This window comes from Zootoca vivipara, chromosome 13 (assembly GCF_963506605.1).
Source record: "Zootoca vivipara chromosome 13, rZooViv1.1, whole genome shotgun sequence".
In the NCBI taxonomy this organism is placed as follows: domain Eukaryota; kingdom Metazoa; phylum Chordata; class Lepidosauria; order Squamata; family Lacertidae; genus Zootoca; species Zootoca vivipara.
Window position 1 is genome coordinate 48,440,739 of NC_083288.1, and position 21,488 is coordinate 48,462,226.

General features: G+C 52.3%; 2 protein-coding genes across 4 annotated transcripts in view; both read right to left on the reverse strand.

Annotated features, from left to right (window-relative positions):
• The window catches only part of LOC118095902 (myosin-7), a 373,415-nt gene that overhangs the window by 99,743 nt on the left and 252,184 nt on the right, over positions 1-21,488 (reverse strand). The window lies entirely within an intron of this gene.
• ZFHX2 (zinc finger homeobox 2) overlaps positions 1-21,488 on the reverse strand; it is a 31,933-nt gene that overhangs the window by 7,819 nt on the left and 2,626 nt on the right. Inside the window, exons 2-7 of one of the 3 annotated variants that reach the window (XM_060281851.1) lie at positions 7,161-9,679; positions 5,600-6,069; positions 5,032-5,263; positions 3,263-3,328; positions 2,466-2,512; positions 1,138-1,338 (exon numbers count right to left, since the gene is read on the reverse strand). In XM_060281851.1, coding sequence (XP_060137834.1) covers positions 1,138-1,338; positions 2,466-2,512; positions 3,263-3,328; positions 5,032-5,263; positions 5,600-6,069; positions 7,161-9,624 — 3,480 coding nt within the window. In that variant the 5' untranslated portion in view covers positions 9,625-9,679. Of the gene's footprint in view, positions 1-1,137; positions 1,339-2,465; positions 2,513-3,262; positions 3,329-4,962; positions 5,264-5,599; positions 6,070-7,160; positions 10,087-21,488 lie in introns of those variants that run through there. The other 2 variants (XM_060281848.1, XM_060281850.1) reach the window with 2 other exon arrangements.

Here is a 21,488-nt window from a genome sequence, read left to right on the forward strand (position 1 = left end):
ATCACTGCCAGTTTTTAACTCTGTGAGTAGATCGCAGTCTCATGGAAGTTGGCCACCCCTGTTGTACTACTATTACTATTAGAATTTATATACCACCCTATACCTGGAGGTCTCAGGTTGGTTCACAGAACAAAATAAAAATATTTAAAACCACAAGATATATACAGTGGCACCTTAGTTTTCTAACGCCTTGGTACTCAAACGCCTTGGTTCCCAAACCCCGAAAACCCGGAGGTGTTCTGGTTTTCGAACATTTTTTGGAAGTCGAACATCCGATGCGGCTGTTGGCTATTGTTGCCGGGGTGCCTGCACCAATCAGGTTTTTGAACATTTCAGAAGTCAAGCGGACTTTTGGAACAGATTTAAGTTTGCTGCTTTTGTTTTTTATATTTATTTTGCGGTTTTTGAGTCTTTTTCGGTTAATTTGTTTTTGTGACTGTGTAGAACCCAGTTCAGCTACTGAGTGACTGACTGATTGTGTGACTGCGGAAATGGATAAAAGCCCCCCATCCAAACAATGACTATCATCAGTGGAGGTAAGACAAAAATTAATTTTAATTTTTATCATCTGCAATGCTGTCTTATTTATTTTATAGGACAGTACATTGATTATTGCTTTCATTTCATGGGTCAGTGGTCTTGTTAGATAGTAAAAAAAGGGCTGTTTCAGGGTGTTGTTTTTAAAAGTCTGGAACGGATTAATCCATTTTGGATTACTTTCAATGGGAAAGCGCGCTTTGGTTTTCGAACGCTTTGGTTTTGGAACAGGCTTCCGGAACGGATTAAGTTTGAGAACCAAGGTACCACTTGTAATCGAAATAAAAACAACAACCCATCAACCTCCTGTTGTCCTCACCACTGGGTCCCCACACCTTCCCCAGCTCCTTTTGTCAAGCACGGTCCCCACCTCTTTCACAGCAGCGTGACGGGCACAGACCCAACCGGTCAAGCTTTCCAGAGAAGGAAAAGCTTCACCTGTTGAACTACCTGCAAAGGGTTAGTGGCACATGAAAAAGCAGGGGTGGGTTGTGCAGTCGCATCCCCTCCACCCTTAATTTGGTTCCAACATTAAGTGGGGGCAGGGAAGGTCAGGGAAGAGGGGCAGGGAGAGAGGTGCCCACTGAGCTGGCAACTCACCACCAGAAGCAGCTTCTCCACGCATTCAGGCACCACGTTGTGAATGTGGCTGAGGTGGAAGTGGAGGTTGGTGCGCCCGACCAGCTGCTCCTGGCAGAGCGGGCATCGGAATTTGGGCTGCACGGCATGCTGGGAGACGGTGTGAGCCCGGACGGCTTCGGCTGATTGGTCGGTGTAGTTGCAGTAGGGGCAGCAGAACACCTGATTGGCAGGAAGAAGGTGAGCAGGGCGGGGGGGGGGAGAGAGATGGAGGTCCGAGAAAAGAAAACATTAGCTCCAGGAAGCAGGAGGCTGTCTCTTCCTGGCACCTGGGGGAAAGGGGGGATTTGCATATATATCTTCTTGGGGATTTGAGGGAGAAGGGGTGGCGGTGTAGGCAGAACAAAAGAAAACAAAAAGGTTTTAAGAGGGAAATCGCAAAAGACCGTTGAAAATGGAGCTGACACATGCTTGCTCCCACCTGCTCATCTTGGATCTGGGCCATCTTCAGAAGAAAATAAACTCTCTCCCCTCCCTACCCCCCCAAAATATTGCTTTTTTTTACACACAAACAAGCTAGTGCCCCAAGCGGCAGACTGGGGGATGTGTGTGGCTTAAAGGCCTTAGGCTGAATGATCAAAGAGAAACACAGAAGTGTCTGTGTCAGGATATCTGCAGAAAGCACAAGGCGGTTCAAGGGTTGAGCCGATGCGAAAATGAGAGGTTGTGTTCCTTTCCTGGACCGCCAGGTCCGCCGCGCCCGTGTGCTCAGTGGGGGCAGCTGTAAAATGGGCTAGTTAACATCGAAGGGCTTGTTGCGAGGACCTGATCTGATCACGTCTGCACAGCCTTGCCAGCGTTTTCATCTCGAGAATCACGGGCCTTTCTGGGTGGCATCAGAACAGGCAGAGAAGTGGGTTTTCCAACCCCCTGGGTGCATGGCAATGCAATGTTAATAGGATGGGACCAGTATAAGTAGACAATCCCATTCAAGAAACGGGCTATGACGATGCAGTGGTACGGTGAACATTGTGCATTTCACAGCTGGTCATGCCCAATTTGTTTCATCAGGGTGGATCTCCCCACCCCCACCCACCCACCTGCTAGGCAGAGATGCTTAATTTCTGTTTTTAATTCAGCCATTTGGACCCCCACCAGGAACAAGCAAGCAAGCAAGCAAAAATAAATAAATTCTAATCTGCCAAGTGAAGATTCACTGGGATGTTTGAGGCCGCCTCCGTGTAGAGAGAGAGAGGGTTAAAATGGAGGAGACAGGGGCTTCAGGAGACACTGTGTGATTCCCCCACCTCTGCCTCCCCCCGCAAAGCACCCCAAAAAGCGTCACTCACTGTAGTGTCTCCCACGCCTCCAGCTTTCGTTTCAGTCTCGTCAGAACCTGCAGGAAGGAAAGGGGTGGGGGGGGAGAAATGTTATGGTGTTTTCACTTTCAAAATGGCGGTTAAATGCTCCAAGGGGCTTTGAGGCCTGATGGAGGGGGGTATGGCGAGAGAGGGGCTCTTGGGGCTGGTACCAGACAAGGACCCCCACCCACTGCAGTAGGGACAGCTGAATGGGCGGGCATTGAATCAGGCACCCTGCAAAGGATGCCTTGGCAGCCACTCTCTCACTGCAACCATCTCTACTCCTGCAAGCGCAAGATATTTTAAATGCTGAATTTTTTAAAAATCACCATAACCCGCCCTGGGACCAGCTGGAGAAGGGCAGGTAATAAATTTAATAAGGATAATAAAAACAGCCAGCCTCACAGAAGCGAGGAGCAAGACTTGCTGGGACTCGCCCACAAATACCCCTGGTATTATTCCTTTGGCAGCAGTCGCGGTGGCAAAATGGGGACTCTTCTGCACACTTAGACAACACTCCAAACCAAGGGAAGGCATTGCAGGGTCTTCCCCTCAAACTCCTGGCCCTACACCCTCCTGGTTGGGGATGGCTGGCCTTTCAACAGAGCGTGGCGCTGGGGGAATCAAGAGGGGAGTTTGGCATCCCTGAATGGGAGGAGCCTTTTGCATGGGCTGCCGCCACGAGGGAGGGGTTAGGGGCATGGCCAGAAATGAAGGCGTGGCTTCAAGGAGGGGCAACCTTGCCAGTGGGCGTGGCTTTACACAAGAGGGGAGGAGTCACTCACCGGCCGGCTGGGCTTTACTCTGTGTTTCGTTTTCAGGGGGCAAGTTCTCTGGCACTGTTTCTTTCCCTAGAGATGGGGAGAGAACCATACGTGGGTGCGGGGTGGAGGGAGAAGTGAATTGGGGTGGGGGGGGGCTTTCCAGGTGCTGTTGGACTCCCAACTCCACCAACCCCCCAGCCAGCATGGCCAACGGTCAGGGATGATTGGAGCTGTGGTCCAACTTCTGGAGACCTCCACCACCCAGATAGCCTGGCCGATATTCCTGCTCCTCCTCTTTGACCTGGGAGTTTGGAAGGTGGGGAACTTGGGGGTGGGGTGGGGTGGGGTGGGGAGAGGGAGACGAGAGAGGAGGGAATTCCGCCGCCGACGCTGCGAGAGCCGGCGTGACGCACGATTCAGGACTTTATCCTCGTCAGAGACTAATTAAACTCTCAACCCAAGTGGGATCGTTAATATCGAACGGACTTGCCTTCCCGCCCGGCAGTAGCAACCTCACTGCCATTGGCAACTCAATTAACACTATTCAATACACCCGCCAAGATGTTAAGACCTCCATTTCTCACAACGCGGGGTGTTCTCATCCGGCAAACCCCCCCTTTCCCGGTGCATGCTTTTTCCTATTGCGTTGCGCTAACCTCCTCAAATCTCCCCATATGACACCCACCCCAGACACCCCCATTCTATGCTCTCGCTTCCACTAGGGTCCCTGCTCCAAAAAGAAAGAAAAAAAAAAAGACTCCCTTATCCAGGACGACTTTTATCACCCAGTCATAGCCACCCAATTCCCATCTTCCAGCTTGGAGTCTGCCCTCAGGACCGGACCCCCTCACTAGCCTCCCCTAACAACCCACAACCAACACAGCTCCCCTTCACCCCTTTTTAAATGCGTTTTATGCAGCCGATCCTTGTTGACTTCCGCACACTCTCAGGTGTGTGTGTGAGGGGGAGGGGGAACATTTGCAGGGTCAACAATGTTTTGAAAGATAAATTTGAAGCTGGGAACGAGGCCAACTTGCATCACGTTGGGGGGGTGGGGTCCACCCTGGGCACCTGCCGGGAGGTGGGTGAGGGCAGCTACCAGCTAGAGGGAAGGGAGGAAAGACGATCTCTATCCTTCCTCCCTATTTCTTTCTCTCTTCCCTTTTTCCTCTCTTCCTCTCCCCCCCCCCCCCCGGCCCGGCTGCGGTCCCTACATCTCTCTTTCTCATTTCTCCTCTCCTTCATTCTTCCTGCGGGTTGCTAGGCAACCACCCCAGTATCTGTCATAATCCATTATGAAGCTGGGGGGGGGAGGGGGAGGGAGAGAAGGAGAGGGAGGTTGGCGGCAGTGGAAGAAGAAGAGGAGGATGGAGCGTTCAGCAGCTTCTCGCTTGAATATCTGCGGACACAGGCATGCATTAAATGCAGAGCAAAAGGGGAACGTGTGGCAAAGCAAAGGGGGTGTGAAAGAGAGAAGGGGAGAAGAATGCGGGCAGACAATGGAGGAATGAAAGAGTATTCGGTATCCGACCTTCAGTTCTCCCCACACACACCCCAAAAAAACTCCCACAGTCTTGCCGCTTTGAACATTTGCAAGAATTGCTTTTTCTTCTCTCTCCAACTATCAACCTTCAAAATTCAGCCCCTACTACTATTGCTGCTATTTCCCCCACCAACCACCATTTATGCCCTTCATTCAGTGCAAATCTGCAGCCTGGCACCTTCTGCGGGTTTGCCACCCTCTCCGGTAGCACGGGGTGCCCGCCATGGCCAACCTGCAGGGCCATTACCAGCAGGGTTGGCGGGAGCAAAGCAGATGTATCTCTCGAGGCCCGGGGTGCCTTCTCCGTTCTGGAGGAGCTGCAGGCGCCACTGGCCATGGGAGTCACGGTGTTGGGGAGAGCGGAGGTGCTGGATCATGGCCAGGCGGTTCGGGGCATCCGTGTTGCAAAGGAGGCAGCGGAACGGGGCAGGTTCGGGACCTGGCGGCGCTGCCGATGTGGCCTCCATTTCCAGGAGGAACTGGCGAGAGAGAAGGAAAGAATTGCAGATAGCAAGGACATGGGATCTGTTCCACTACCATTCCACTTTCCAGGTGGCTCCCCCTGAGAAGCAGATCCTACCTGCCCCTTCTCACTCTCCTACCCTTTTCCTCTTTCACTTATGGCATGCCCTCCATTCCTCTAAAGCCCCTTCCATTCCTGTGGCTCCACCCCCTTTCTGCTTGGCTCCACCCAAGCAGGAACGCCCTGAAAGGGCCAGCTTAGCTCCGCCCCCATTTTTGGCGGGGAGTTGGGGGGAGGCCGCTCCCCGTGTCATCCACAAGCCCCGCCCACTCCCCTTAGACCCCCCCGGCACCTTGTAGCCTTGCAGCGCCTCCTGGTGGCCGGCCCCCGCCACGTGGAGCCTCATCTTCTCCTTGCTGTTGGTCTCGTATTCGCAGAGGTTGCAGTGCAGGTGGAGGGGCGGGCCGAGCGGAAGCTCCGCCCCCATGTGGGCCCCAAGGCTGCCTCCTTCGCGCAGGTGAGCCGCCAGCTGGTACTTGAGGGCGTGCTTGTCGGTCTTGAGGTGCAGCTGGAAGTTGGCCTTCAGCTGGGTGCCGTAGGCGCAGAGCCTGCAGCGGTGCAAGTCGCCCGACACTTCCTTCCACTCGCCCTCGGGGAGCGAGCGGGGGGCCGACGCATGCCTCAGGAGCGCCTCCAGGCTGTCTGTGTTGAAGGCTTGGCACACCAGGCACCCGAACAGCCTTTGGGGAGCCCCCAGGTCTGGCGCAGAGTGGGACGGCAGCGGGGAAGGTGGGGCGGGCTCCGGAGACAGCGACGCAGGAGCTGTGGGGAGAAGAGCAGCAGAATGACTGCCTATGGATGGAGGGGGGGGGGAGAGACTTCAAAATTACATGCAAGGCAAAAGGAAGGAAGGAGCTAAAGGTTTCGGGGCTGAGGAATGTGTATTATTTTTATTATTGATTATTGATTAAAATCGCATGCCACCCTCTATCCGTAGATCTCAAGGAAGTTCACAATATGAAAATGCAATATGAAAAATGCAAACTACGTAATGGCAATACAGTGGTGCCTCGCTATACGAAATTAATTCGTTCCACAGGTCTTTTCTTATAACGAAAAATTCGTCTAGCAAATCCCATAGGAATGCATTGAAATTTTTTTGATTTTTTTTTTTTGCCCATAGGAACGCATTATTTGAATTTCAATGCATTCCTATGGGAAACCGCGATTCGCTAGACGAATTTTTCGCAAAACGCATTCGTCTAGCGAGGCAACCTCCGCTAGAAAAAACCTTTAGTTAAGCGGAAATTTCGTTAAGCAGGGCATTCGTTAAGCGAGGCACCACTGTCTTATTATTATTATTATTATTATTATTGATTAAATTCGCATGCCACCCTCCATCCGTAGATCTCAAGGAAGTTAACAACATGAAAATGCAATATGAAAAACGCAAACTACGTAATGGCAATGCGCACAAAGCTGGGGAGGCAGCAAGTGAGAGGAGCAAAACAGAAAGGAGCAGAAAGAAAAATTGCACGGACCAAAAAACAAAAACAAAAAACCGGGAGTAGGAGACTGTGGCCACATTCACACAACACATTTAAAGCTCTTTGATACCTCTTCAAACAGCCAGAGCTGCCCCAAAGTGCCCTTGGAGGTGTAGCTCTGCAAAAGGAATGAGGGGGTCTCTTAACAGCTCTCGGAACCCTTAACAAACTACAGCTCCCAGGATTCTTTGTGGGAAGCCATGGCTGTTCACAAGGCTTTCAATGTATTGTGAGAATGTGGTCCATAAGGGAAGGGAGAGAACAAGTGACACAAGAAGTCTGTTCATTATCAATTAAGGCTCCCACACAGCCTTTAGCTCCCACTGCAGTGGCAATGATTGGGGAAGGGAGGCGTCTATCCCTTACCTGAGCCCAAGGCAGCCATCTTCCTGCCGGCGGCAGCGTTGAGGTGTGGGAAGCCTCCGTTGAGCAAGATCTGGCTTTGCTCCATGGGCTTGTCCCCCCGCAGGGTTGAGCTGCCCGCAGTGTGAGCGTGGTGGGGGTGTGCATGATGCGAGTGGCCGAGGGCCTGAGCGCCATAGAACTGGAAGAGCTCCGGCTGCCCCTTGCCCCCTGGCGTGGCTTGGGCCTGCCCTAGGAGCCCGGGCAGCGCCAGGGGCAGCCCCTGGTGGAGCAGGAGCATGTTCTGCATGTGCTTCTCGGAGGTCATGTGGATGCGCAAGTTGCGGGAGATGTTGGTTTCGTAGCTGCAGACTTTGCACTGCCAGGAGGATTTGCCTTTTGACTCCTTCTCCTCGGGCGACGGCGGGGTCGGCACCACCGGGGGCGCCACCGGGGGGCCCCCGCCGCCTCCCCCCGTGGCCTGGTAGCCCTGCAGGTTGGCCAGGTGCTTGTCAGACTGCATGTGGATGCTGAGGTTGCCCTTGGTGGTGGTGGAGTAGTTGCAGGCCTCGCAGCGGTAGGGCTTGTAGCCGCAGTTGTAGCTCTCGCCCCGGGCCAGGCGAGGGTGTGGCCCGCCGGAGCTGCAGTAAGCGCAGTGGCTGTTGTTCTCGGGGTGCTTCTCCTTCATGTGGACATCTAAGGTCTGCTGGTACTTGTAATGCCAGTTGCACTTGGGGCATTTGAGGGTCTTGCAGGAGTTGCGCGAGTGCAGCAAGGACATGTGGCCCGACAGAGTCAACCCCGAGTAGGCCATGGCGGTGAAGTCTTCCCCAAAGGAAAGCGAGTGCCCTCCGTTGTGGCTGCTGCTGCTGCTGCTGCTACTGCTCAGCCCGTTGTTGACCTCAAACGTGGCGCTCACCATCTCGTTGGCCATCCCAACACTGGCGGTGCCGTGCGCCAAGTCAGCTGCGCCAACGTCATGGGTCAACCCTACCCTACTGGCCTCCGGGTTGGTGTTGGCTGGGCTGCCGTTGTTCACTTTGGTGCCCAACCCAGAGTTGTTCGTCCCACCGACTGCGATGTCTCTGGCCAGTTCTGCACTGGAAGCTTCATTGGCCAACCCAATGGCTTCGTTGGCCAACTCTGCGTTGGCGTCTTCCTTGGGCAACCCTACGTTAGCTGCAGCGTCATTGCTGTTGGCCTTCTTCGGCGGTGTCTCTGAGAGTGGGGTGCTTGCACCCATGGGTGGACTTTGGCCATGTGAGCTTTGGTCTGGGAGAAGCCTCCCTTCCTCTTTCTGATTTTTGGCCGCCACTGCTGCTGCCTCCTCCTCCTCCTCCTCCTCCTTTTCTTCTTCTGGTTTCTCCTCCGCGCCTCCCTTTGCCCAGTGCTTGCCGCCGACCCTTGACTCTTTGGCATCTGGTGGCTCGCATGGTTTTCCTGGGCTCCCCTTCTTCTTCTTCTTTTTCTTCTTTTCTTCCTCCTCCTCCTCCTCCGTTACATTCACCCATCTGCTACACATTCGGACATTGAGGTCTGCCTTGGTGGTGGGCTTATTTGGTTCGAGGAAGCCAAGCGTGGTGCCTTGGAACACGGCAGAAGCCCCTCTAGACAGGGCCTGGCATTCGTCGGGGCTCAGCTGCGCCCCATGGGCTACGCAGGCGTGAGCCGCCAAGGAGCGCCCCCGGCAGAAGGAGAGACGGCAGATCAGGCAAAGCCAGATGGGTGGGGACGGAAACTCCCCGTCTCGGCCAAGGTCGGCTTCCCCTTTGAGGTTCTCCTCGTCCTCCGCCAGGGCGGCGGCAGGGGCATCTTTGGGTTTGGTGGGGGGAGCGTTTTTGGCAGACATGGTTCGAGGCGGGGGCCTGGCCAGCCGGAAACTGTAGAAGGCGCCGTGAGGGGTCCACTCGCCTGGCGCTGAGGTATTCTGGGACATTTGGTCAGTAGACGTAAAGCCTTGGTTTGGGCCTCCGCCGCGCTGGACGTGGAGGACGGACACCTGGGGAGATGTGGTGCTTAGAGAGCCCTTTGGTAAGAGAACGTGGCCACCGCTGAGGAGATAGGCCGAGCCCTCGGCGGAGAAGAAGAGCGGGGCCTTGTGCCCACCGTCCTCTTCCCCCTCTCCGCCGCCTTCTGCTTCTTGCTTCCCATCTTCTCCGGGTGGCACCGCCCGCAGGGAAGGCGGTGGGTTTGGCGTAGCGAGGCCGCAGTCGGCTTGGAGGAGAGGCCCGGGCAAGATGGAGGCTGGGAGCTTCGCGGAGCCGAGCTCCGCTTGGGAACCAGAGCAGGGCCTCATGGTGTCGTTGGGAGAGGGGGCATCAGAGGAGGAAGAGGAGGAAGGGTCCGAGAGGGGGGGTTCTTTGGTGGCTGGAGAGGCAGGAGAGTCCTGAGCGGGCCGAGGCGCGGCCCTGTCATCCTGCCCGTCGGCCGGGGGGGCAGCAGCGGAGCAGGAGGAGGAGGAGGAGGCAGAGTTAGAGGGGGCGTCCATGGCGGTGCGGGCGCGAGGGGTGCGGAGGGGTCATCTCAGCACAGGAGCCGAGACCCTGAAGGGGAAACAGAAAAAAAAGGCAGCCAGGTGTAAAATCTTGTTTCTCATTCTGAATTCACCCTGTGTTGGACCTTCCTCAACTTTTGGTGTGCAAAGCAGCCGGAGGCCACATTTATGCCACACGTTTAAACGCAGTATCATAACCACTTTAAACACACACGGCTTCTCTCAAAGAACCCTGGGAGCTGTAGTTTAAGGGTGCCCCAAGAGCTACAGTTCCCAGAGTTCCTTGTGAAGAAGGATTGACAGTTGAACCGCTCTGAGAATTGTAGCTCTGGGAGGGGAATCAGAGTCTCCAAACAATTATCTGCGCCCTTAACGGACTACAGCTCCCAGAATTCTTTGGGGGAAGCCAAGGCTGCCTAAAGCAAAATGATACTGCTTAAATATATGGTGTGGAAGGCTGCTTCATCTAAAGTGACTTTAGCATAATTGAGTAGGAACATACGAAGCTTCCTTATACAGTCGAACGGAATTTCCAAAACAATTGAAAACCAAAGCACGGCTTCGGATTGGCTGCAGGAAGCTCCTTCAGCCAATCCAAAGCCCCATCAAACATTTGGCTTCCAAAAGAACGTTTGAAAACCGGAACATTCACTTCTGGGTTTCGATCGTTTGGGAGCCAATTTGTTCGGGAGCCAAGGTGTTTGAGATCCAAGGTACGACTGTACAGAGTCAGACCAGTGGTCTGTTTAGCTCTGTGTTGTCTGCACTGTTTCAGGCAGGGTTCTCTCCTAGCCCTAAGTGGATCTTTCTCCATGCCATCCAGATACTCTACCACGGAGCTACATCCCTTTCCTAGACAGGCCTTGCTTGCGTCCGCCACCATCCTCTTCCTCATCGCCATCCTATCCCGCTTCTGGATGGGGAAAGTGATTGTGCAAATACCTGAAACAGGTTCCACTGCTTTGGCCCCCAAATTATACAGTACTCTGGGGGAGCATTCGCACATACTGCTCTCTCGCTGGTGACTGTAATATCATGGGATGTCTTGGGGTCACTGCCAATCAAACTCTACGGGATCAAACTCTATGTGCTCCGTGGTGGAGCACATGCTATGCTTGTAGAAGGCCCCAGGTTCAATTTCAGGGCCCCTCCAGTTTGGAAGGATCAGCAGAGGACAGGAAATACTCTTTTCGTGGAGAGCCATTGCAGGCCAGGGGTAGGCTTATTGAGATATAAGGTAGTTCTTATACTCCTAGCTCAGGGATATACGCAGTGCCTTCTTTTATGTGCAAAAGGTCCCAGCTTCAAGAAAGGCCAGAAATATTCAATGGGAACTTTACTTATTCAAGCTGCATGTTGTCTAGCTATGTCCGTTCTCCTGTTAAATCAGCTCCCAATATGGGGAGAGGAGAGCTGGTCATGGCAGGGTGGAGGTGTGTGTGTGTGGGTCAGGGACTCCTGGAAGGGCAATTGCGAAAACATGAGGACTCTGGGCAAACAGCCCGGCTACTGGAAAGGGCAAAAGGTGCCTCTTCTCGATCTGGGCTGGGGAAGGATTTGCAATGCAAATGAATAGCTTAGCATGCCAGCAGCTGATAAAAGTGGGGGAGGGGGGGCAAGGAAAAACAGAAATCCTTCCATTCTGCAGCCCACAAGCACTAGGCAAATGCACCCATCCCCACATTCTCTGCTCGACCCATCAGAGCCACGAATAGGTTCTCCTGGCAACTGCCCAGCCCCACTTGCAGTTTCCATTTCCTCCCACATTCAGATGAACGCCTCATCCTTCCACCTCCCTGGCAACTCAGGTCAGCCGGTAACTAGTGCTTGAAAGTCCCGTTGTTCTAGGCGCATTTTGCGACGGGGAATCTCATTAGCTTCTGAGCTCTGGTTGCAGTACCGCGCCTAAGATTTCAGATGAAAACTGCAGAGTGGAAGGAAAGGAGGACCTTTTTCTGCCTCCCCACTTCCAGCCACTCTCTGAAGACTGGAGAAGAGACACCCCCCCCCTTAAGAATATTAGGGGTGGGTGGGCAGGGGGAGGACTAGATCACGTGAAAACTGCACCTAATATTTTAGGTGCAAGTCGTTCATTTTCAGCATTGTATTCTTGTTATTAAAAAAAAGCACACCTAGACATTCCGTTGTTGCGTCCATAACCTGGGTTTAAGGCGCCATTTAGCTCCTAGCTTCCATATCTCAGTTTCTAACACTGTATGCAGAGCGCTGCATCTGAATTATTATTATTATTATTATTATTATTATTATTATTATTATTATTATTTATACCCCACCCTTCCCAGTTCCTCACTGCTGAGAGGTAAAGGTAAAGGGACCCCTGACCATTAGGTCCAGTCGTGACCAACTCTGGGGTTCCGCGCTCATCTTGCATTATTGGCCGAGGGAGCTGGCGTATAGCTTCCAGGTCATGTGGCCAGCATGACAAAGCCGCTTCTGGCGAACCAGAGCGGCACACGGAAACGCCGTTTACCTTCCCGCTATAGCGGTTCCTATTTATCTACTTGCATTTTGACGTGCTTTCGAACTGCTAGGTTGGCAGGAGCTGGGACCAAGCAACGGGAGCTCACCCCGTCACAGGGATTTGAACCGCTGACCTTCTGATCAGCAAGCCCTAGGCTCAGTGGTTTAACCCACAGCGCCACCTGGGTCCCCTAGAGAGGGCGGGCTTTCAAGAAAAGCTTTAAATTTGAAATTAAGGGCACACGTACGCACACCTATCTACAAATCTCCCCAGGCCAGACGGCAGCATGCGCAGGTGTGGGCCCAGAGCCTGTCAGGAAGGGCAAACCGCAGCACTCGAACTCCACCCTCGCCCCAAGTCCATCCACAGGTCTACTCACTTAACACGAGTGCCGTTTGCTGTACATTTTAAGCACCTTCCTCCATCACACATTGCCAATATCCTCATTTCAGTTTCTCCCCCAAAAAGCAATTCGACGTGACATTCTAATATATTCTGGGCAGCAGTCAAAAAACCAGAGGCGTAAAAACTTCTTCAGCCAAAAGCTGAAACGAACAAACAAATGCTGTTTTCTGAATGCAGGATCTTGGGAGAAGATTTTTGTTTCCATTTCCTTCAGTCGCAACACTTCAAGCCTAGATACCACCCACTTGTCTACTGTACTTGTCAATCCACTTATCTCTTTCTCTCTGCCCCCACCCCCACCTTACAGAATAAAGCAAGCTGGTCTTCTTTAAAAATTGTTAATAAACCGCAACACAGATTACACGGAACGCGCTGACTTGTAATGTTACTTATTTCAGCAAATTTCCCTTCCCAGAAAGGTTCTACTAGCTCAAATGTCCGCCACCCTTCCAAACTATGATTCTATAGCTCAGAGGGGCAAGGGCCCACACTTGGGAGCACAGAGGCTCTTCCAGGAGTTAGGACTTAGCAGGTGTCAACAGCCAACCCGTCCTTCGCAGATTTGCCATTCCTTTGGTGGAGGCAGAAAACGGCCGCTGCAACCGCGATATCCTGCAGCATAGCGTTCCACAGATCGGTGGGGCTTTCTGTGTAAAAGCCGTTCCTGTTTGCCGTGAACCTCAGCCCTGCCAACTCCTGTGAACTTGACATACCTGTCCTGCCAACCCTTTGGCCAAAAAACCGACATGACTCATCCATTTAGCCAGCTCTAAAATCTCCCTTAAGCGAACGTTCTGCCACCCAACCATGACAAGGCAGGAGAGTTTCCACGCAAGAGTTTCACAGCTCCCCCCCCCCCAATAGTGAATCCAAGCGAACCAAGATCAGAGGTGGGGGAACATGTGTGCCTCTGAGTGATGTCGCACACCCAACTTTTGCATGCCCCAGCCAGCATGAGCAATGGTTAGGGATTATTAGAGTTCTGACTCAACCTCAGAGGGGCCAGAACTAGACTACGAGACGATCCCAACATTTGCCATGGTTGTGGGTTTTGTTTTTTTAAATGTTTGCTATATACCCCCCTGAGAGGCTGTTATATGAATGATTTTTATAAATAATTGTGGGTCGCTGTAAATTGGGGGGGGGGTGTGCCCCTCAGGGAAATGAAACTTGGAATATTCCCTCTTGATAATCCCTAACCCCCCCCCTCATTTGACTTTTCACGGGTCGGCAGCCCCAGCCAAATTATGTGTGGGCTGGCATGACCTCCCCCAGAGGATGCTGGGAGTTGAAGATAATTTGAGGGGCGCGGGCAAGGAGAGGAGATATTCCTTCACACACACCCCCGCCCGCCCACCACAAATATCACCCTCCGTATCAGTAGTGGGAGCCATGGCAACCAAACAGGCTTCAAACCGGTTTCGACGTGGCGTGGAAACAGAGTTGGGGGGGCAAAGAACCAGCCGCACAACCCAACACACGCCCACCCCCAAAATCCCTTCGCGTGGGGACACTCCTAGTCCATCAAGCTCAATATTGTCCACTCTGGCTGGCAGCAGCTTGGCAAGGTTTTGGGCCGGAGCCATGTTTTGCCCTACCTGAACCCAAGGCCTTTTGCATGTGCCCACATCTGCCTCCCCGGTTGCCACACAACCAGCTTCTCCTCTTCTACCTCCTGTCTGTCCTCCACACACAAGCCTTCCCCCCCCCCCCGTTCGTCCGCCCACCTCAGCCCTTTAACATTATTATCTTTGTGTCCCAGGAGTATAGACACCCTGTTAACTTTTTAATATTTTCTGTTCATTCCTCTGCTTGTAATGGAGGAAGGGAGGATTGGTGGTGAGGGAGGGGGGTCGAAAGAGAGGAAATGTGCTTTCTTGCGCCCTTCCTCTCTTCTCTCTCTCCCCCCCCATGCCTTTTCTCTTCCCCCTCCCCCTTCAGAGGGTGGTTAGTCAATGCAAATTGTCTCATTAAGGAGAAAAGGAGGCGGGAGACATAATTAGGCGGCTGCTGCATATTTATTATGAGGGAGCCAGAGACACAAAGGCGTTTGGTGGGGAGGGGGGGTGAGTTGGTTGGTTGGTTGGGGATTGCATTGTGTGGGGGGGGGAGAGAACAGAGAGAGAAAAGGAGGGATGAAAGAGAGAGAGAGAGAGAGAATGGGAAGAAAGGAAGAAAAAAGGAGGAAGAAAAATGAGATATGAGATTGCAGGAGGCGTGATGTAGAGAATGGAATAGGAATGAGAAAGGGAGAGAGAGAGAATGGGAGTGAATAGGGGGGGGGGATTGGAGGAGGCAGAACGGAGAAGGAAAATGCCCAGTATAGAGAGAGGTGCAGGCCCCAATCCTAAGAAGGAATGTATTTCCTTGGGTCAGTGGGTCTTGCATCCAGGTAACAGAGGCCACGGCCAAAGTGAGATTGGAGGAGGGGGGAGAGATAGTGGAAGGGTGTTTTTTTGGGGGGGGGTCAACCCCGGCATGATGAAGTGGAGGGAATGCAAAGGACAAAGCGTGACAGGTGAGGGAGGGAGAGGAGAGAAGAAGGCAGCAGAGAGAGAGAGAGAGAGAGAGAGAGAGAGAGAGAGAGAGAGAGAGAGAGAGAGAGAGAGAGAGAGAGAGAGAGAGAGAGAGAAATGGAGGAGATGAAAAGGGCCGACAGGGACCCAGGGAGAGGGAGGGGATGGGGAAGGATTTGGCTTGGGGGGTGGGGGTGGGATAGAGAGAGAGAAAGAGAAAGTGCAGAGATGGAGGGGGAAGAAAGAGGGAAAGAGGGATGAACACCCAATGAAGAATAAATTCATGGAGGAGAAAGGGGATATTGGGGGGGGGGGGCTGATGATGTTTGCATCCATACCGTATATATTAGGAGAAGGCAAGGCAGGCCATGGAAAAAATGAAAGGGGGAAGAAGAGGAGGCGGAGAGGGGGTTGTTGGGGGGGGTCTCTCTCCCCCATAGAAGAGGCGGGAGGGGATCTGCGGGCGCATAGGGGGGAGGGGCTCCGCGCAGGGCGATTAACGGGGAGATTAATGTCTAGGGGTGACAGGGGAGGCAGCCAGAGTCAATAAAACGAGAAGCACAGTGACAGGCAGCGCTTTAAATTACCCTGCGCAGCGGGGAGGGGAGGCGCTGGCGGATCTCCTCTCCCCTCCCTCCCTCCCTCCCTCTCCACCCCCCCCCCACCAAAGCTTGGGCTAATGCCCTTCAAGCCCCAATCTGTAAACCGCCCCCCCCCCCAAATAATTCCCCCCAGCGCCTTCCTCTTATCAAATCTGCCGCGCGCCCCCCCTTCCTCTTCTCTTCTCCAGCTCCCCATCATCAAATATTTGCTAAACTGGTTGATGAGAGTCGTGTTAACATCCAGGAGAGGAAAGGAAGAAAAGGAGGGTGCGGTGGGGGGGGGGTGAAGAGAAGGTTACGGTTGGTACAGATTTCCAGCGTGGTCTGGAGGGGAGCTGCTTTTGTAAAAAGGTGGGGGGGGAGCCTGATTCCCCCCACCGACTCTCTTTCCTGTAAAGGGCAAAAGGGGAGAGGGGGGGCGCTGTGCAAATATACAGACTAATGTGCCTCCTCTCCCTGCTTTTGTTTAATCCTGCAACGCACTTAGGGCTTCATTTGTATGTGATTTGCATACAATGTTTAGCAAGAGGCACCCTGGGTTGTTTTGTGTGTGTGTTTTCTTTTTTGGCACTCTCCAATCTGGGAAGGGGGGGGACGGAGGAGGAGGAGGGGGCAGCTGAAAGGCGCCCACGCACACCCCTTCTAAATTGGTGTATGCAAATATATGCTTTTCAGCAATGACTGGTGCATAAATTAATCTGAGAGTCAGGATGATAGAATTAGGTTAGCTGTCCCATCAAAACCCCAACTTGCACAAATGTGCATCAGGCCTGGGGGCCAATTGGTGTGTTATATGTGTGTCTCAAAAGTTTCACAATGTGGGTTTCTTTCAATCCCAAAACCCAAATGAGATTCTTTCTGATTAGGGATCCAGTTGGGCGAAGGGGAGGGGCCAGGGGGGGGGAGAGAAAAGTCAAAAGTGTAAATACGATCAAGATGAGTTGATCACGGCTGCCTCAAGAATTCAATAAGATGTAAAGGTTTCGTGGTTGGCTTTTGGAGGTTGTAGGTTTGTTTTCAAATAAAAATATTAAAGTTGAACTACTGCCCTTTGAAAAATGTTCCAAGTTGTGTTTTTTTTAAAGTGGGTGCATTTGAATCGCGAGATTTTGCTGAGTTTTTACATGCTTGTGAAATCTCATTTCAGTGTGTGTTGAGTGCGAGAGGCAGGGAAATGTGCTTGTGAGCACATTCATGTGTCCTCTCTCTCTCTCCAAGGGCATCCGGGTCTTCAAAGACAATTGCACAACATCACAAGGAAATTATGGCAGTGGGGATGCAGTGTGGGCCTGGGATCCCATCATCTCCAGAAAGAGGGGAGAAAGAGAGACATGGGAGGGGGTGGTGCTGAGCTAGCTTCATGCTCTACCTATCCTGAAGCACTTCCTGGAGGAGAAGTTTTTTTAAATGCACATCTTCATGTTTTGTAAGCTCCTCCCGGGCAGGGACCATCTCTTCCCTCCCTCTGGTTCTGTTCCCCTGCATTAGAGCTGGGAAACTGTTTTTCGCCTGAGGGCCACATTCCCTTCTGGGGACTGTCTTCCCTGGGGGCCCCAGATGCCAGCGGTGGGCGGGGCCAGGGCAAAAGTGGGTGGAGCAACAAATGGAATACATTGCTTTAAGCTTGGAGGGCCACATTCAGGACCCGGGGCCAGAGGTTTGGCACCCCTCGCGTGCCTTGGTGGCGCCATGCAACGAATATATAGCACTCGGAATGAAAGAGTTGCTTGCAAGCTTTTACGTGTCTGCCTTGGGAGGACTGAGCTATCCCAGCCTCCCCTGGGGCAGTGGCCAGGTGTGGGCAGACTTCCCTTTCTGCTCCTTCCCGCACCCCGCCCCACGAGAACACGTCCTCAAAACCACATTATGCAGAAACCCCTTTAAAAGAGCAGTGTAACCTGAGAGAGCTTTCCCCCTACACATTGCAGAGGCCTGCCCTGGGGCTGCGCAGGTGTGGACAGGCTAGAACGAGAGCACAGGTAAGACGAGGCAGACCCCTAGGGTGGCACGATGTCAAGGGACTTCTTGCGCCAAGAGTCACGAGTGCGAGTCCACGTTCCCTGCAGCTTCCAGCACGGACGGCCGGATCCCTGCAGAAGCAAGAGTCCATCTCCCAGAGTGCTTTGCTGCGTCGCAGAGGATTGTGGGACATGCAGGGACACCGCTTCCTCGCATCGTGAGCACCTGCCTGGAAATTGGCAGCAGCAACAACACCTGACCTATAGCCCAGTAACAGCAGGTACCCAAAGCTAGAACTGTACAGGGTAGGCAAAATATCAGACTTCCACTACTGTTTAAAGCAAAACTTAACGTGGCGCTAAAAGGAACCTTTTCTGAGCTCCACATCATAAGTCACACATCCATTGGCATATATTTGCATAGCTTATTCCTGCTAGCAAAGCCCAAGGGTGACGCTGGACACCCCACACTAGAAAGCCATTTCAGGCAGGCGTCCCCTTCCAACTTCCGATACAATCATTAAAGAAGCCGGGTTTCGGATCAATAAGGACTAGCAACTTGGCTTGCGATTTTTGAAAGAGAGTCGTCACACATTGCACTACAACTTATATGCATGCTGAACTAGCCGCAAGACTGTTTTGGTACAATTCGGCGGAATGTTTACCTCAATGTTAAGCTGGGCGCTGGAGGAATTTGAGGCTTGTGGTTTGAGTCGAGATGCCCTCCTAAGAACTGAGTGGCCCTGGCAGATTGTACAGCTGAGGGGGAAAGTGTGCATTACCGGAATCGTATCCTAAGGGTGAGGGAAACTGTTCTGAAGGATGAGTGACTAGACTTAGGCCACAGAGCCATGGAAATTCAAGTCTCTATGCCCAGGGGACTACACTTCCTTCTACCTACCTACAGCCCATCTATGCTACTGCAACCATGGGTGGAGTTGCAAAAAAAAAAAATTTAATAATCGCGGTGAAACAATCTCACAAGACAAACTCTGAGCATGTGCATGGTGCGGCTGGCTGCCATGTGCACTAATGCTGCATACATGATCCAAGGCCAACATTTGTTTAAAGCAGGCATAGGCAAACTCGGCCCTCCAGATGTTTTGGGACTACAACTCCCATCATCCCTGACCACTGGTCCTGTTAGCTGGGGATGATGGGAGTTGTAGTCCCAAAACATCTGGAGGACCAAGTTTGCCTATGCCTGGTTTAAAGCACATGAGGTCTTGCAATGAATCCTGGCAACTGTAGTTTTCCTCTCCCAGAACTACAATTCCCAGCACCCTGAACAAAAAAACGGTTCCCAGGATTCTCTGGGGGGAAAGAGAGATTGCAGAGATTACCAAGATCTAGATGCATGCCCACGATGTGTCCTTGATTAACTCCTACTTTTCGTCTCCTCTTCCACATCCCCCTCGCAGGTGTCTAAAGGCGCCAACGGCATCTTTTATAAAAGAATAACGTGTATTGTGTGCTTTTGAACTATCTGATCCTGTTGGCTCTTGAGGGCTAGTGACATGACCCCCAGCTCCAGATTTCATGCAACGTGCAGCGGCCTGGGCAATTGGTTCTAGCACCAGATCTTTAATGGCAGAACCGAGCTCTGCCTGTTCCTTCCATTTAGCTGGAGGCTCGCTGCGCTGCCATTTTGTGGGGTGAGGTGCATGCTCGCTGCGCGCAAACCCGGCGCAACTATTTGGTTCTACAGAGGCACTCGAGGTGTCATTTCCCTGGAACCAAACGGCCATCTAATCTGAGCAGCCGGGTAACGGGGGATTCCCAGGCACGACAGCACCAACCTTCTCGCATTGTTTGACCCCAGATTCTGGTAATTCCTAGGTAGGCTGCCTCTATACATGGAGGTTCAATTCAGCTGGGGTGGCAAGAAGAAACCACACGCCCTCTCCCCTGTGAATTAGTCTAATCCCCTTTTAAAGGAATCGGAGCCTGCGACCGTGCACTGCACCGCAAGCGACGAGCTTCCGTCAGTTAATTATGCACTGTGTGACAGAGTCGGCCTCGCTGGTAGTTTGTGTGGTGTCTGCATGGGATTGATTTATTGACTAGTGTGGGATTTTAACCATTCCTGGGGCTTCATCCGAGTCAGCCTCAGAACGAATCCTTCAATGGAGCATGTAATGATTTATTTATTTTTTACAAGAGAGAGAGAGAGAGCCTCTGGCCACATGCAGAGTGCCTCGTTTTGTTTATTAGCTTGCCGAAATGTAGGCCAAACCCTCTGGGAAATCTTTGGGGGCGAGAGATGAGGGAAGATAAGGGTGTGTGGAGAACCAACACTCTGCCCTCTGCCAGACGGCTTGAGCCAGCCCACAAGTCTTTTAGGAACTGAGATGGGGCTTTGAGAAGCTTTGGAGAGCCAAGGCAGCGAAAAGGGGGAAGCGAGAGGCCAGGTTCCAGGCCTCAGCCCTGCCCAGAGACCTCAAATGAAAAGCAGGAATGTGAGGGGCCCGCCTCGCAGGCTTGTTGTAAGAAGTGGGTTTTTTTTAAGTCCATTGTAAACGCAAAACAGAAGCCCACTATCAATTACAAATGGCAGCACACTTGAGCCCTGACATTCGAAGCAAACCGTTTCTGACACAGGCCAGCTTTTGCACAACCTGTTCGCTGTTTCCTCAGCGGGGGCAAGGGGGGGGGGACTCGCACACAGTTTGCCAGACCGAAGTGTGGCTTGGCTGTGTTTTCCATTTTTTTGCGGGTTGGGAGGAAGGGAATCGTTTTTTTCTCGGGTTGCGGCTTTGAAAGGGCTTGGCAGCGCGAGCCGAATGGCTTTACAGTATTTTGTTTTATCTTTTTTTTAATTTTGCGGTGTGCGTTGCCTGCCGTTCCCCCGGCAGTCGTGGTCACCTCTAACCCCACCCTGGCATGCCGCTGTGGAACGTATGCAAATTGTGCTCTTGCAAATGAAAGAAATAAAACTCAGAAGGGCTTGTGGGCAGGTGATGATCCTGAACGAGTCATGTTTCAAACACAGAACCAGGGACACAAAGTGGGAGGAGGGATCCACACGGCAAGAAGCTGCAAGGACTCCTGCCCCGGGGGGCTTGGTGTGTGTGTTAATATAATATACACACCTATACACACACACATACACACCTCAGCACAGATTTCTTTCCCAAAGCACAACCCCATTGAGTCCTGCCTATCTGTGCGTCCAACATGCCAGTATCACAACAGCTGAAATCCCTGGAATGACTTTCAGAAATCAGGGAGCATAGCCCGAGGTGGTGGTGGGGAGGCATGAATCGAGAGCGGAAATGAAATTTCACACCGTTTAGAAAACTTGGCAAACATTTCAAAACCCTTTTTGGATTCCAAACATGTGCAAATGTCACTTACAAAATCCAACTCTGAAAAATGCTTGTCAATAAAGCGGCAAGATCCATATAATCTCAACAAAACCAAAACACACAAACACACATATATATTTACACATCTTGCTCCCGTCCCAAGACTTACAGTAACTAGAATTTAAAATCTGCCTGGAGCATTCGAATCAAGAGACTTGGTTTTAAAATCACACTGGACCACAAAGACGCACTGCAAATTAATTTCTGGCGAACTTGGACCTTGGGGAACCTAAGAAGCGGCCTCTCAGCTCATGTCACTCTGAGCAAGTCACTCACTCTCTCAAGCCTCAGTCTCCGCATCTACAAAATGGGAATAGCAGTGACCCATCACATAGGGATGTCATAAGGGCAAGCAGGACTGACGAACCATAAAGCACTTTTGTGCACTTTCTTAAAAGCGCTCGACAAAACAGCCACGAAAACATAGGAGGAGGAAAACCCACGAGGACAACCCTGACATATGTCTTGCGAAGAAGTAATTCCTCCTGAATTGAAGGGTGCTTATTCCCAGGTAAGTGGGAGCTAGG